Source organism: Carcharodon carcharias, chromosome 21 (genome assembly GCF_017639515.1).
Source record: "Carcharodon carcharias isolate sCarCar2 chromosome 21, sCarCar2.pri, whole genome shotgun sequence".
Lineage (NCBI taxonomy): Eukaryota > Metazoa > Chordata > Chondrichthyes > Lamniformes > Lamnidae > Carcharodon > Carcharodon carcharias.
Window position 1 is genome coordinate 20,844,845 of NC_054487.1, and position 13,299 is coordinate 20,858,143.

Here is a 13,299-nt window from a genome sequence, read left to right on the forward strand (position 1 = left end):
AATTATTTAACTTGAAGTGATGAGATTTTGAATTCACCATTTCCGGGCTTCTAGTCTCGGACCAGAACGACACCACTGCAAGGTACGTCCCACTTAGGGAAGTGTATTTAGATCTTGGTGATTATCAGCTCCTGCTGATCTCGAGTTCTGTCTCTATTTTTAAGTAAGTAATGTGGAGCTATCAGTTAGGGTGATGTTTGATGATCTTTCCTCTCTCCTTCTCATGAGCTGTGGTCGCTGGTTAACCACACTCTTCACAGTCTGGCCCAGTTACTCACAGGTCTCGGTGCTTTGCGAGATATTTGTCATGCCCTCACTTCCTGTCATGCTCCCCAGCGGTACAATCTGATCTGAGAGGGAGAGGAGAGATGACCTTTCATGAGTAACCAAGGAGACACAGCCAATTCTGATGTTGTGAATTCTCACTGTGGTTCACAAGCGAGTTATATACAAGGCACCTTGATGAGAAAAAAGAATTAACTGAGAACAACCGATTGGAACTTCCAGCTGGCAAGCTTTTTGTATCAAAACGATGGGTAGAAAAATCAATCACTGATTCTGAATCCATGGCAACATCATCCATAACAAGCAGAACAATACTTACAATTCTGTACAACCATACAATATTCGGTACAACCAAATGAGACAGTCACTCAGAATTTACACTGGAAGTCAGCGGGGAAGGGGTTTAGTACTGGGATCGGATACACTGGGAGACAGCAGGGAAGGGTTTAGTACTGGGATCAGATACACTGGGAGTCAGTGGGGAAGGCATTTAGTCCTGGCACTGTAGGTGGTCCAGCTGCTTGGGTGGGGGGTTGCAAAAGAAGTGTGGAAAGGCAATAGTGGGGTAGGGGATTCATTAAAGAGTGGTGTAGACAGGCACTTCTGTGGCCGTAGACATGACTCCAGGATGGTACGTTGCCTTCCAGGTGTCAGGGTCAAGGATGTCACGGAACAGCTGCAGGGCATTCTGAAGGGGGAGGGTGAACAGCCAGAGGTTGTGGTCCATGTTGGGACCAATGACATAGGAAGAAAGAGAAATGATGTCCTGCAAGCAGACTTTAGGGAGTTAGGTAGGAAATTGAAAAGCAGGACTTCAAAGGTAATCTCCGGATTACTCTCAGTGCCACACAATAATCTGCATAGGAACAGAAAGATAAAGCAGATGAATGCGTGGCTGGAGAGATGGTGCAGGAGGGAGGGCTTTAGATTCCTGGGGCATTGGGACCGTTTCTGGTGGAGGTGGGACCTGTACAAGTTAGACAGGTCACATCTGAACAGGAACAGGACCAACATCCTCGTGGGGAGGTTTGCTAATGCTGTTGGAGTGGATTTAAACTAAATTGGCAGAGGGATGGGATCCTGAAAAGTAGTTCAGAGGGTGGAGAAGCTGAGATGGAGTTAGAAGTTAAAACATTAGTGAGTGACTCTGGAAGACAGAGGAAACAGAAAGAAGTGAGGTTAGCAAGGCGAAATGGAATATATGTTAATGCAAGGAGCCTGAGGAATAAGACGGACGAGCTGAGGGCACAGATAGGCACGTGGGAGTATGATATCATAGCGATGACCAAGACTTGGCTAAAAGGGCAGGATTGGAAGCTCAGCATTCCTGGTTATAGGGTATTCAGATGAGGTAGAGAGGGGGATAGAAGAGGAGGGGGGGCGGGGGTTGTAAATAGCAGTGAGGAGGGACGATATCTTGGAAGGATCATCAAATGAGGCCATATAGATAGAAGTAAAAAAACAGAAAAGGGGCAAACACGCTGTTGGGTGTGTACTATAGGCCCCCAAACAGTCAGGGAGAGATTGAGGATCAAATATGTAATCAAATTTCAGAGAAGTGTAAGAACAATGCAGTAATAGTGGGGGATTTTAACCACCCAAATATTAACTGGGATAGTTTTAGTGTGCAAGGTAGAGAGGGAATAAAATTCTTAAATTGCATCCAGGAGAACTTTTTTTAGCCAGTACATAGAAATCCCAACAAGGGAGGGGGCAGTTCTAGACCTAATATTCAGAAATGAGCCTGGGCAGGTGGAAGGCGTTTCAGTATGGGAGCATTTTGGAGATAGTGACCATAACTCAGCTAGATTTAGGATAGTTATGGAAAAGGATAAGGCTGGGCCGGGAATAAAAGTTCTAAACTGGGGAAAGGCTAATTTTACTAAGATGAGATACGATTTGGCCCAAGTGGACTGGGAGCAGCTACTTGCAGATAAAACTGTGTCAGAGCAGTGGGAGGTATTCACGGAGGAAATAGCAAGAGTACAGGGCAAATATGTTTCCGTAAACATAAACCAAATCCGAAGAACCCTGGATGTCAAGGGACATAAAGGTTAGGATTAAGAAAAAAAGAGAAGCTTAAGGCAGATACTGAGGGCTCGATACAGCAGAGTCCCTAAAGGAATATAAAAAGTATAGGGGGATCTTAAAAAGGAATTTAGGAAAGCTAAAAGAGTGCATGAGAAAGCATTGGTGGGTAGAGTAAAGGAAGACTCAAAGGGGTTTTGGTAAAGAGCAAAGAAGAACTAGGGAAATAGTAGGGCCAATTAAGGACCATAGAGGTTACCCGTGTGTGGACCTGGAAGACATGGGTACAATCCTCAATGAATACTTTGCATCAGTCTTCACAATGGAAAAGGATGATGCAGGTATAGACATCAGGGTGGAGGACTGTGAAATATTAGAGGAAATTAACAGAGAGAGGAGATACTAGTGGGTTTAGTGGCTTTAAAAGTGGATAAATCCACAGGCCCAGATGAGATGCAGCCCAGGCTGTTGAGGGAGGCAAGGGAAGAGATATCAGGGGCCCTGGCAGTAATTTTCAAATCCTCTCTGGCCACAGGTGAGGTGCCAGAGGACTGGAGGATCGCTAATGTTGTCCCATTATTAAAAAAGGCAGTAAGGGATAAACCAGGAAATTACAGGCCAGTCAGTCTAACCTCGGTAGTGTGGAAATTACTAGAAAGAATTCTGAGCAACAGAATATATCTGCACTTGGAGAGACACGAATTAATCAGTGATAGTCAGCATGGATTTGTTAAGGGAAGGTCGTGTTTGATAAATTTGATTGAATTTTTTGAGGAGGTAACCAGGAGTGTCGATGAGGATAATGCATTTGATGTGGTCTACATGGACTTCAGCAAGGCTTTTGATATGGTCCCTTATGGCAGACTGGTCAAGAAAGTAAGAGCCTGTGGGATCTAAGGCAAATTGGCATGTTGGATCCAAAATTGGCTGAGAGGCAGGAAGCAGAGGGTGATGGTAGGGGGATGTTTCTGTGACTGGAAGTCTGGTTCCAATGGGGTTCCACAGGGCTCAGTGCTGGGGCCCTTGCTGTTTGTGGTGTACATAAATTATTTGGACTTAAATGTCGGGGTATGATCAAGAGGTTCACGGATGACATGATAATTGGTAGGGTAGCAAATAGTGAGGAGGATAGTTGTAAACTGCAGGAGGATATCAATGGACTGGTCAGGTGGGCAGAGCAGTGGCAAATGGAATTCAACCTGGAAAAGTGTGAGGTAATGCACTTGGGGAGGGCTAACAAAGCAAGGGATTACACTATGAATGGTAGGACCCTGGAAAGTACTGAAGATCAAAGGGACCTTGATGTGCACATCCACAGATCCCTGAAGGTAGCAGGGATGGGAGATATTGTGGTTAGAAAGGCATATGGGATATTTGCCTTTATTAGCCGAGGTGTAGAATACAAGAGCAGGGAGGTTATGCTGGAGCTGTATAAAACGCTGGTTAGGCCACAACTGAAGTACTGCGTGCAGTTCTGGAATCCACATTATAGGAAGGATGTGATTGCACTGGAGAGGGTGCAGAGGAGATTTACCAGGATGCTGCCTGGGCTGGAGGATCTGAGCTATGAGGAAAGATTGGATAGGCTGGGGTTGTTTTCCTTGGAGCAGTGAAGGTTAAGAGGGGATCTGATAGAGGTGTATAAGATTATGAGGGGCATAGATAGAATGGATAGGAAGATGCTTTTTCCTTTAGTAGAGGGTTAATAACTAGGGGGCTTAGATTTAAGGTAAGAGGTAGAAAGCTAAGAGGGGAATTGAGGAGAAATGTTTTCACCCAGAGGATAGTGGGAGTCTAGAACTCACTGCCTGAAAGGGTGGTTGAGTCAGAATCTCCTGTAACATTTAAGAAGTATTTGGATATTCACTTGCATTGCCATAGCCTCCAGGGCTATGGGTCAAGCACTGGAAAATGAGATTAGTGTAGTCAGATCTTTGTTGACTGGCACAGACACGATGGGCCGAATGGCCACCTCTTGTGCTATAACCGTCTGTGAGACTGCTATACTGGGATCAGATACACTGGGAGTCAGTGGGGAACGGGTTTAGTATACTGGGATCAGATACACGAGGAGCCAGTGGGGAAGAGGTTTAGCACTGGGATCAGATACACTGGGAGTCAGTGAGATAGGGGTTTAGTATACTGGGATCAGATACACTGGGAGTCAGTGAGATAGGGGTTTAGTATACTGGGATCAGATACACTGGGAGCCAGTGGGGAATGGATTTAGTACTGGGATCAGATACACTGGGAGCCAGTGGGGAAGGGGTTTAGTATACTGGGATCGGATACACTGGGAGTCAGTGGTAAAGGGGTTTAGTATACTGGGATCGGATACACTGGGAGCCAATGGTAAAGGGGTTTAGTATACTGAGATCGGTTACACTGGGAGCCGGCGGGAAACGATGTAGTAGACTGGGATCATTAATCTTTTTTCTTTCAGTCTTTCATTCTTCTGCACTCTGAATCTCTAGCCAGTGACCACTCTCTGCTTGTGTGCGGAAGTTTAGTGAGCACTGCCCTCTGTGATTGAATAGCCAGTTTCACACACTATCTGCTGTCAGATGGCCACATGGTTAATGCTGTGAGGTAACAGAGAGTCAGAGAGGCCTATAGAACCTTAGCAAGTGTTAGCAAAGGAGGGGACAAGAGGAAGAATCCTGTTTGACCACTTTTCCTATATCCACTTAACTTTTCTGCCCAGGTAGGGTATTTGCTGAAGAAATTATTCATGGCCATGGGACAGGAATGGCTTCATGAGGAGGAACTGACTGACTACTTCACCCAGGATCCCTCTCTGGCCAGGGCAGTCACAGTCTGGCAATTCCTGGAGATGATGGAGTCAGGGAGGTTCACCAGATCAGCCAGCAAGGAGTGTCTCACCCTAGGGATCCAATCAGTTTATGAGGAGCTGGTGTTGGATGTGATGCAAAAGGTCAGTGAGTATTTTCTAAAACTTTCCTCACCCTGTTTGAACAATGCTCGGAGCCCTGCGGAAATCTTACCAATATCTGCTCTCTTCACCCATGGAAAACACGCAGAAATGAATCAGCGAGGGTCTACACCAAATGGATGCTCTGAGGCTGCACCTAAATCCAACAACTCTCCTGTGTTTGGAGGGGTCTCATGAATCCATATAATCTTGACATTTTAAATACACCCAAAGCGGTCTGTGCATGGTCTTGAGACCAGGTAGGTTCCAGGTTTGACCCCTGCTCCATGTTGAGTTAACTAATCTCAGCTGCGCCAGCTAACTTGGCCTCAGGACCCCTGTGTAGGGAGAGGAAGAGCAGCCTTAATAATGTGAGTAGCAATGAGGTTGGGGTGGGTTATTGTTCATCTTCCTCTTCCTGTTTTATTCCTCTTATTCCTGGTCTTCTTCCTCTTCTATTCTTCTTCCTTCACCAGTTTCTCTTCCTCCTTTGTGTTCTGTTGGCAATTCGTCCTTCAATTCCTTGTTCTATTTTCCCTGGACTACTTTCTCTGGTACTTCCTGCAGTTTTCCCTATTCCCAATCCTCCTCCCCTTCCTCTCCTTCTTGTCTCCCCCTCCTCTTCCTGTCCCCCTCCTCTTCCTCTCCTCCTCCTCTTCCTCTCCCCCTCCTCTCCTTCCTCTCCTCCTGCTCCACTCCTCCTGCTATTTTCTTCATGCACCTCCTCCTTCTCTTCCTCTCCAGCTGCTCCTTGCCTCCTCCAGCTTCTCTTCACCTGCTCAGGGTGAATCAGTTCTGTTAAAACGTTAACTCTTTTTCTTTCCCCACGGATGCTGCCTAACCTGCTGAGCATTTCCAGCATTTACTGTTTTTAATTCAGATTCCCAACATCTGTAGTATTTTGATTTTGTATAAGAGGCACTGTAGCAACTTAAGGCTTCTTCAGTAGCACCTGCTGAGCCCGTGACCTCCACCACCACGAGGTCAGCTGGGAAAAGGAATGTCATCAACTCCAAGTTCTCCTCCAAGTCACTCACCATCCTGACTTCGAACTATATCGCCGTTCCTTCACTGTCGTTGGGTCAAAATCCTGGAACTTCCTTTGGAATAACTTACCATGTGTATCTACACCAAATGGACAGCAGTGGTTGAAGAAGACAACTCAGATTTTTTATTTTTTATTTTATCAACTTAACACACACCAATCTGTCTATTGATCCTGTCCTGCCTGTCAGTGAGTGTAAAAGGGACCTTACTGGGGAAATAATACCACCCCCTGTTATGGATTATTGTGACTTTTGCATGAGCTGCTGTACTGAGCAACATTTGGTAAACTTTCCTCCCTTCCATATAATCTTATCTATAAATAAATCTATATGGTGGTTTAGCCTTCCCAAAAGTATCTGAAGTGAGGGTAGAAGGTGCTCACATCCAACAACATCTGAGCGACAGTGACCTATTCATATATAGTTTGTCCGATAATGCTTACAGGGGTTGAAGTCTAAAAGGGAATCAGGTGCTGGGAACCATCCTGGATTGTGACAGACTATGTGCAATGAGTATTCTGGCCTGTGACAGACTCTGTGCAATGAGTATTCTGGTCTGTGACAGGTGCTGTGTAATGAGCGTTCTGGACTGTGACAGATTCCGTATGATGAGCATTCTGGACATTAACAGATCCTGTGTAATGAGCATTTGGGACTGTGACAGATTCCGTGTAATGAGCATTCTGGACTTTGACAGGTTCTGTGTAATGAGCATTCAAGACTGTAACAGACATTGCAATGAGCATTCTGGACTGTGACAGATTCTGTGTAATGAGCATTCTGGACTGTGACAGATTCTGTGTAATGAGCATTCTGGACTTGGACAGATTCCATGTAATGAGCATTTGCGACTGTGAGAGACCCTGTGCAATGAGCATTCAGGACTGTAACACAGGCTGTGCAATGAGCATTCTGGACTGTAAGAGATTCCGTGTAATGAGCATTCTGGACTGTGACAGATTCTATGTTATGTGCATTCTGGACTGTGACAGATCCTGTGTAATGAGCATTCTGGACTGTAACAGATTCCATGTAATGGGCATTCTGGACTGTGACAGATTCAGTGTAATGATCATTCTGGACTGTGACAGATTCAGTGTAATGATCATTCTGGACTGTGACAGATTCAGTGTAATGATCATTCTGGACTGTGACAGATTCAGTGTAATGATCATTCTGGACTGTGACAGATTCAGTGTAATGATCATTCTGGACTGTGACAGATTCAGTGTAATGATCATTCTGAACTGTGACAGATTCCATGTAATGAGCATTCTGGACTGTGACAGATTCCATGTAATGAGCATTCTGGACTGTGACAGATTCCATGTAATGAGCATTCTGGACTGACAGATTCCATGTAATGAGCATTCTATACTGTGACAGAATCCGTGTAATGAGCATTCTGGACTGTGACAGATTCCGTGTAATGAGCATTCTGGACTGTAACAGATTTTGTGTAATGAGCATTCTGGCTGTGACAGATTCTGTGTAATGAGCATTTGGGACTGTGAGAGACCCTGTGCAATGAGCATTCAAGACTGTAACACACTCTGTGCAATGAGCATTCTGAACCGTAAGAGATTCCGTGTAATGAGCATTCTGGACTGTGACAGATCCTGTGTAATGAGCATTCTGGACTGTAACAGATTCCATGTAATGAGCATTCTGGACTGTGAGAGATTCTGTGTAATGATCATTCTGGACTGTGACAGATACCGTGTAATGAGCATTCTGGACTGTGACAGATTATGTGCACTGAGCACTCTGGACTGTAACAGATTTTGTGCAATGAGCCTTCTGGACTGTGACAGATTCTGTCTAATGAGCATTCTGCATTTTGACAGATTGCATGTAATGAGCATTCTGGATTGACAGATTCTGTGTAATGAGCGTTCTGGACTGTGACAGATCCTGTGTAATGAGCGTTCTGGACTGTGACAGATCCTGTGTAATGAGCATTATGGACTGTGACAGATTCTGTGTAATGATCATTCTGGACTGTGACATATTCCGTGTAATGAGCATTCTGGACTGTAACAGATTTTATGCAATGACCATTTTGGACTGTGACAGATTCCATGTAATGAGCATTCTGGCCTGTGACAGATTCTGTGTAATGAGCATTCTGGACTGTAATACACTCTGTGCAATGAGCATTCTAGACTGTAACACACTCTGTGCAATGAGCATTCTGGACCGTAAGAGATTCTGTGTAATGAGCATTCTGGACTGTGACAGATCCTGTGTAATGAGCATTCTGGACTAACAGATTCCAAGTAATGAGCATTCTGGACTGTGACAGATTCTGTGTAATGAGAATTTGGGACTGTGAGAGACTCCGTGCAATGAGCATTGTGGACCGTAAGAGATTCAGTGTAATGAGCTTTCTGGACTGTGACAGATTCTGTGTAATGAGCATTCTGGACTGTGACAGATCCCGTGTAATGAGCATTCTGGACTGTGACAGATCCCGTGTAATGAGCATTCTGGACTATAACAGATTTTGTGCAATGAGCCTTCTGGACTGTGACAGATTCTGTCTAATGAGCATTCTGCATTTTGACAGATTGCATGTAATGAGCATTCTGGATTGACAGATTCTGTGTAATGAGCGTTCTGGACTGTGACAGATCCTGTGTAATGAGCGTTCTGGACTGTGACAGATCCTGTGTAATGAGCGTTCTGGACTGTGACAGATCCTGTGTAATGAGCATTATGGACTGTGACAGATTCTGTGTAATGATCATTCTGGACTGTGACATATTCCGTGTAATGAGCATTCTGGACTGTAACAGATTTTATGCAATGACCATTTTGGACTGTGACAGATTCCATGTAATGAGCATTCTGGACTGTGACAGATTCTGTGTAATGAGCATTCTGGACTGTAATACACTCTGTGCAATGAGCATTCTAGACTGTAACACACTCTGTGCAATGAGCATTCTGGACCGTAAGAGATTCTGTGTAATGAGCATTCTGGACTGTGACAGATCCTGTGTAATGAGCATTCTGGACTGTGACAGATTCCAAGTAATGAGCATTCTGGACTGTGACAGATTCTGTGTAATGAGAATTTGGGACTGTGAGAGACTCCGTGCAATGAGCATTGTGGACCGTAAGAGATTCAGTGTAATGAGCTTTCTGGACTGTGACAGATTCTGTGTAATGAGCATTCTGGACTGTGACAGATTCCGTGTAATGAGCATTCTGCAATTTGACAGATTGCATGTAATGATCATTCTGGACTGTGACAGATTCCGTTTAATGAACCTTCTTAACTGTAACAGATTTGGTGCAATGACCATTTTGGACTGTGACAGATTCCATGTAATGAGCATTCTGGACTGTGACAGATTCTATGTAATGAGCATTCTGGACTGTGACAGATTCTATGTAATGAGCATTCTGGAATGACAGATTCTGTGTAATGAGCATTCTGGACTGTGACAGATCCTGTGTAATGAGCATTTTGGACTGTGACAGATTCCATGTAATGAGCGTTCTGGACTGTGACAGATTCCATGTAATGAGCATTCTGGACTGTGACAGATTCTGTGTAATGATCATTCTGGCCTGTGACAGATTCTGTGTAATGAGCATTCTGAACTGTAATACAGTCTGTGCAATGAGCATTCTGGACCGTAAGAGATTCTGTGTAATGAGCATTCTGGACTGTAACAGATTTTGTGTAATGAGCATTCTGGACTGACAGATCCTGTGTAATGAGCATTCTGGACTGTGACAGATCCTGTGTAATGAGCATTCTGGACTGTGACAGATTCTGTGCAATGAGCATTCTGGACTGTGACATATTCCGTGTAATGAGCATTCTGGACTGTAACAAATTTTATGCAATGACCATTTTGGACTGTGACAGATTCCATGTAATGAGCATTCTGGACTGTGACAGATTCCATGTAATGAGCATTCTGGACTGTGAGAGATTCTGTGTAATGATCATTCTGGCCTGTGACAGATTCTGTGTAATGAGCATTCTGAACTGTAATATAGTCTGTGCAATGAGCATTCTGGACCGTAAGAGATTCTGTGTAATGAGCATTCTGGACTGTAACAGATTTTGTGTAATGAGCATTCTGGCTGTGACAGATTCTGTGTAATGAGCATTTGGGACTGTGAGAGACCCTGTGCAATGAGCATTCAAGACTGTAACACACTCTGTGCAATGAGCATTCTGGACTGTGAGAGATGCAGTGTAATGATCATTCAGGACTGTGACAGATTCAGTGTATTCATCATTCTGGACTGGGAAAGATTCCGTGTAATGAGCATTCTGGACTGTAATACACTCTGTGTAATGATCATTTTGGACTGTGACAGATTTTGTGCACTGAGCACTCTCGACTGTAACAGGTTTTGTGCAATGAGCATTCTGGACTGTGACAGATTCCATGTAATGAGCATTCTGGACTGTGACAGATCCCGTGTAATGAGCATTCTGGACTGTAACAGATTTTGTGCAATGAGCATTCTGGACTCTAATACACTCTGTGTAATGAGCATTCTGCCCTGACAGATTCCATGTAATGAGCATTCTGGACTGTGACAGAATCCGTGTAATGAGCATTCTGGACTGTGACAGATTCCGTGTAATGAGCATTCTGGACTGTGACAGATTCCATGTAATGAGCATTCTGGACGGACAGATTCCATGTAATGAGCATTCTGGACTGTGACAGAATCCGTGTAATGATCATTCTGGACTGTGACAGATTCCGTGTAATGAGCATTCTGGACTGTAACAGATTTTGTGTAATGAGCATTCTGGCTGGGACAGATTCTGTGTAATGAGCATTTGGAACTGTGAGAGACCCTGTGCAATGAGCATTCAAGATTGTAACACACTCTGTGCAATGAGCATTCTGGACTGTGAGAGATTCAGTGTAATGATCATTCTGGACTGTGACAGATTCAGTGTAATGATCATTCTGGACTGTGACAGACTCCATATAATGAGCATTCTGGACTGTATTACACTGTGTAATGATCATTCTGGACTGTGACAGATTTTGTGCACTGAGCACTCTGGACTGTGACAGATTTTGTGCACTGAGCACTCTGGACTGTAATAGATTTTGTGCAATGAGCATCTGGACTGTGACAGATTCCATGTAATGAGCATTCATGTCTGTGACAGATTCTGTGTAATGAGCATTGGGGACTGTGAGAGACCCTGTGCAATGAGCATTCAAGACTGTAACACACTCTGTGCAATGGACATTCTGGACCGTAAGAGATTCAGTGTAATGAGCATTCTGGACTGTGACAGATTCTGTGTAATGAGCATTCTGGACTGTGACAGATCCTGTGTAATGCGCATTCTGCATTTTGACAGATTACATGTAATGAGCATTCTGGACTGTGAGAGATTCCGTGTAATGAGCATTCTGGACTGTAATACACTCTGTGTGATGATCATTCTGGACTGTGACAGATTCCGTGTAATGAACATTCTTAACTGTAACAGATTTTGTGCAATGACCATTTTGGACTGTGACAGATTCCAGGAAATGAGCATTCTGCTGTGACAGATTCCATGTAATGAGCATTCTGCTGTGACAGATTCCATGTAATGAGCATTCTGGACTGTGACAGATTCCGTGTAATGAGCATTCTGGACTGTGACAGATTCTATGTAATGAGCATTCTGGACTGTGACAGATTCTGTGTAATGAGCATTCTGGACTGTGACAGATCCTGTGTAATGAGCATTCTGGACTGTGACATATTCCGTGTAATGAGCATTCTGGACTGTAACAAATTTTATGCAATGACCATTTTGGACTGTGACAGATTCCATGTAATGAGCATTCTGGACTGTGACAGATTCCATGTAATGAGCATTCTGGACTGTGACAGATTCTGTGTAATGATCATTCTGGCCTGTGACAGATTCTGTGTAATAAGCATTCTGAACTGTAATATAGTCTGTTCAATGAGCATTCTGGACCGTAAGAGATTCTGTGTAATAAGCATTCTGAACTGTAATATAGTCTGTTCAATGAGCATTCTGGACCGTAAGAGATTCTGTGTAATGAGCATTCTGGCTGTGACAGATTCTGTGTAATGAGCATTTGGGACTGTGAGAGACCCTGTGCAATGAGCATTCAAGACTGTAACACACTCTGTGCAATGAGCATTCTGGACTGTGACAGATTCAGTGTAATGATCATTCTGGACTGGGAAAGATTCCGTGTAATGAGCATTCTGGACTGTAATACACTCTGTGTAATGATCATTCTGGACTGTGACAGATTCCGTGTAATGAACATTCTTAACTGTAACAGATTTTGTGCAATGACCATTTTGGACTGTGACAGATTCCAGGTAATGAGCATTCTGCTGTGACAGATTCCAGGTAATGAGCATTCTGCTGTGACAGATTCCATGTAATGAGCATTCTGCTGTGACAGATTCCATGTAATGAGCATTCTGGACTGTGACAGATTCTGTGTAATGTGCATTCTGGACTGTGACATATTCTGTGTATTGAGCATTCTGGACGGTAACAGGTTTTATGCAATGACCATTTTGGACTGTGACAGATTCCATGTAATGAGCATTCTGGACTGTGACAGATTCCATGTAATGAGCATTCTGGACTGTGACAGATTCCATGTAATGAGCATTCTGGACTGTGACCGATTCCATGTAATGAGCATTCTGGACTGTGACAGATTCCATGTAATGAGCATTCTGGACTGTGAAAGATTCTATGTAATGAGCATTCTGGACTGTAATACACTCTGTGCAATGAGCATTCTAGACTGTAACACACTCTGTGCAATGAGCATTCTGGACCGTAAGAGATTCTGTGTAATGAGCATTCTGGACTGTGACAGATCCTGTGTAATGAGAATTTGGGACTGTGAGAGACTCCGTGCAATGAGCCGTCTGGACTGTGAGAGATTCTGTGTAATGAGCATTCTGCATTTTGACAGATTCCATGTAAAGAGCATTCTGGACTATGACAGATTATGTGTA

At 43.9% G+C, this 13,299-nt stretch overlaps 1 protein-coding gene across 2 annotated transcripts in view; it reads left to right on the top strand.

Moving 5' to 3' along the window:
* The window catches only part of LOC121293228 (differentially expressed in FDCP 6 homolog), a 164,806-nt gene that overhangs the window by 21,691 nt on the left and 129,816 nt on the right, over nucleotides 1-13,299 (top strand). The window contains exon 4 of one of the 2 annotated variants that reach the window (XM_041216078.1): nucleotides 5,018-5,248. The exons of the other annotated variant lie outside the window; for it this stretch is intronic. Within the exon in view, the coding sequence (XP_041072012.1) occupies nucleotides 5,018-5,248 (231 nt within the window). The remainder of the gene's footprint in view (nucleotides 1-5,017; nucleotides 5,249-13,299) is intronic. 2 annotated transcript variants of the gene reach the window in all.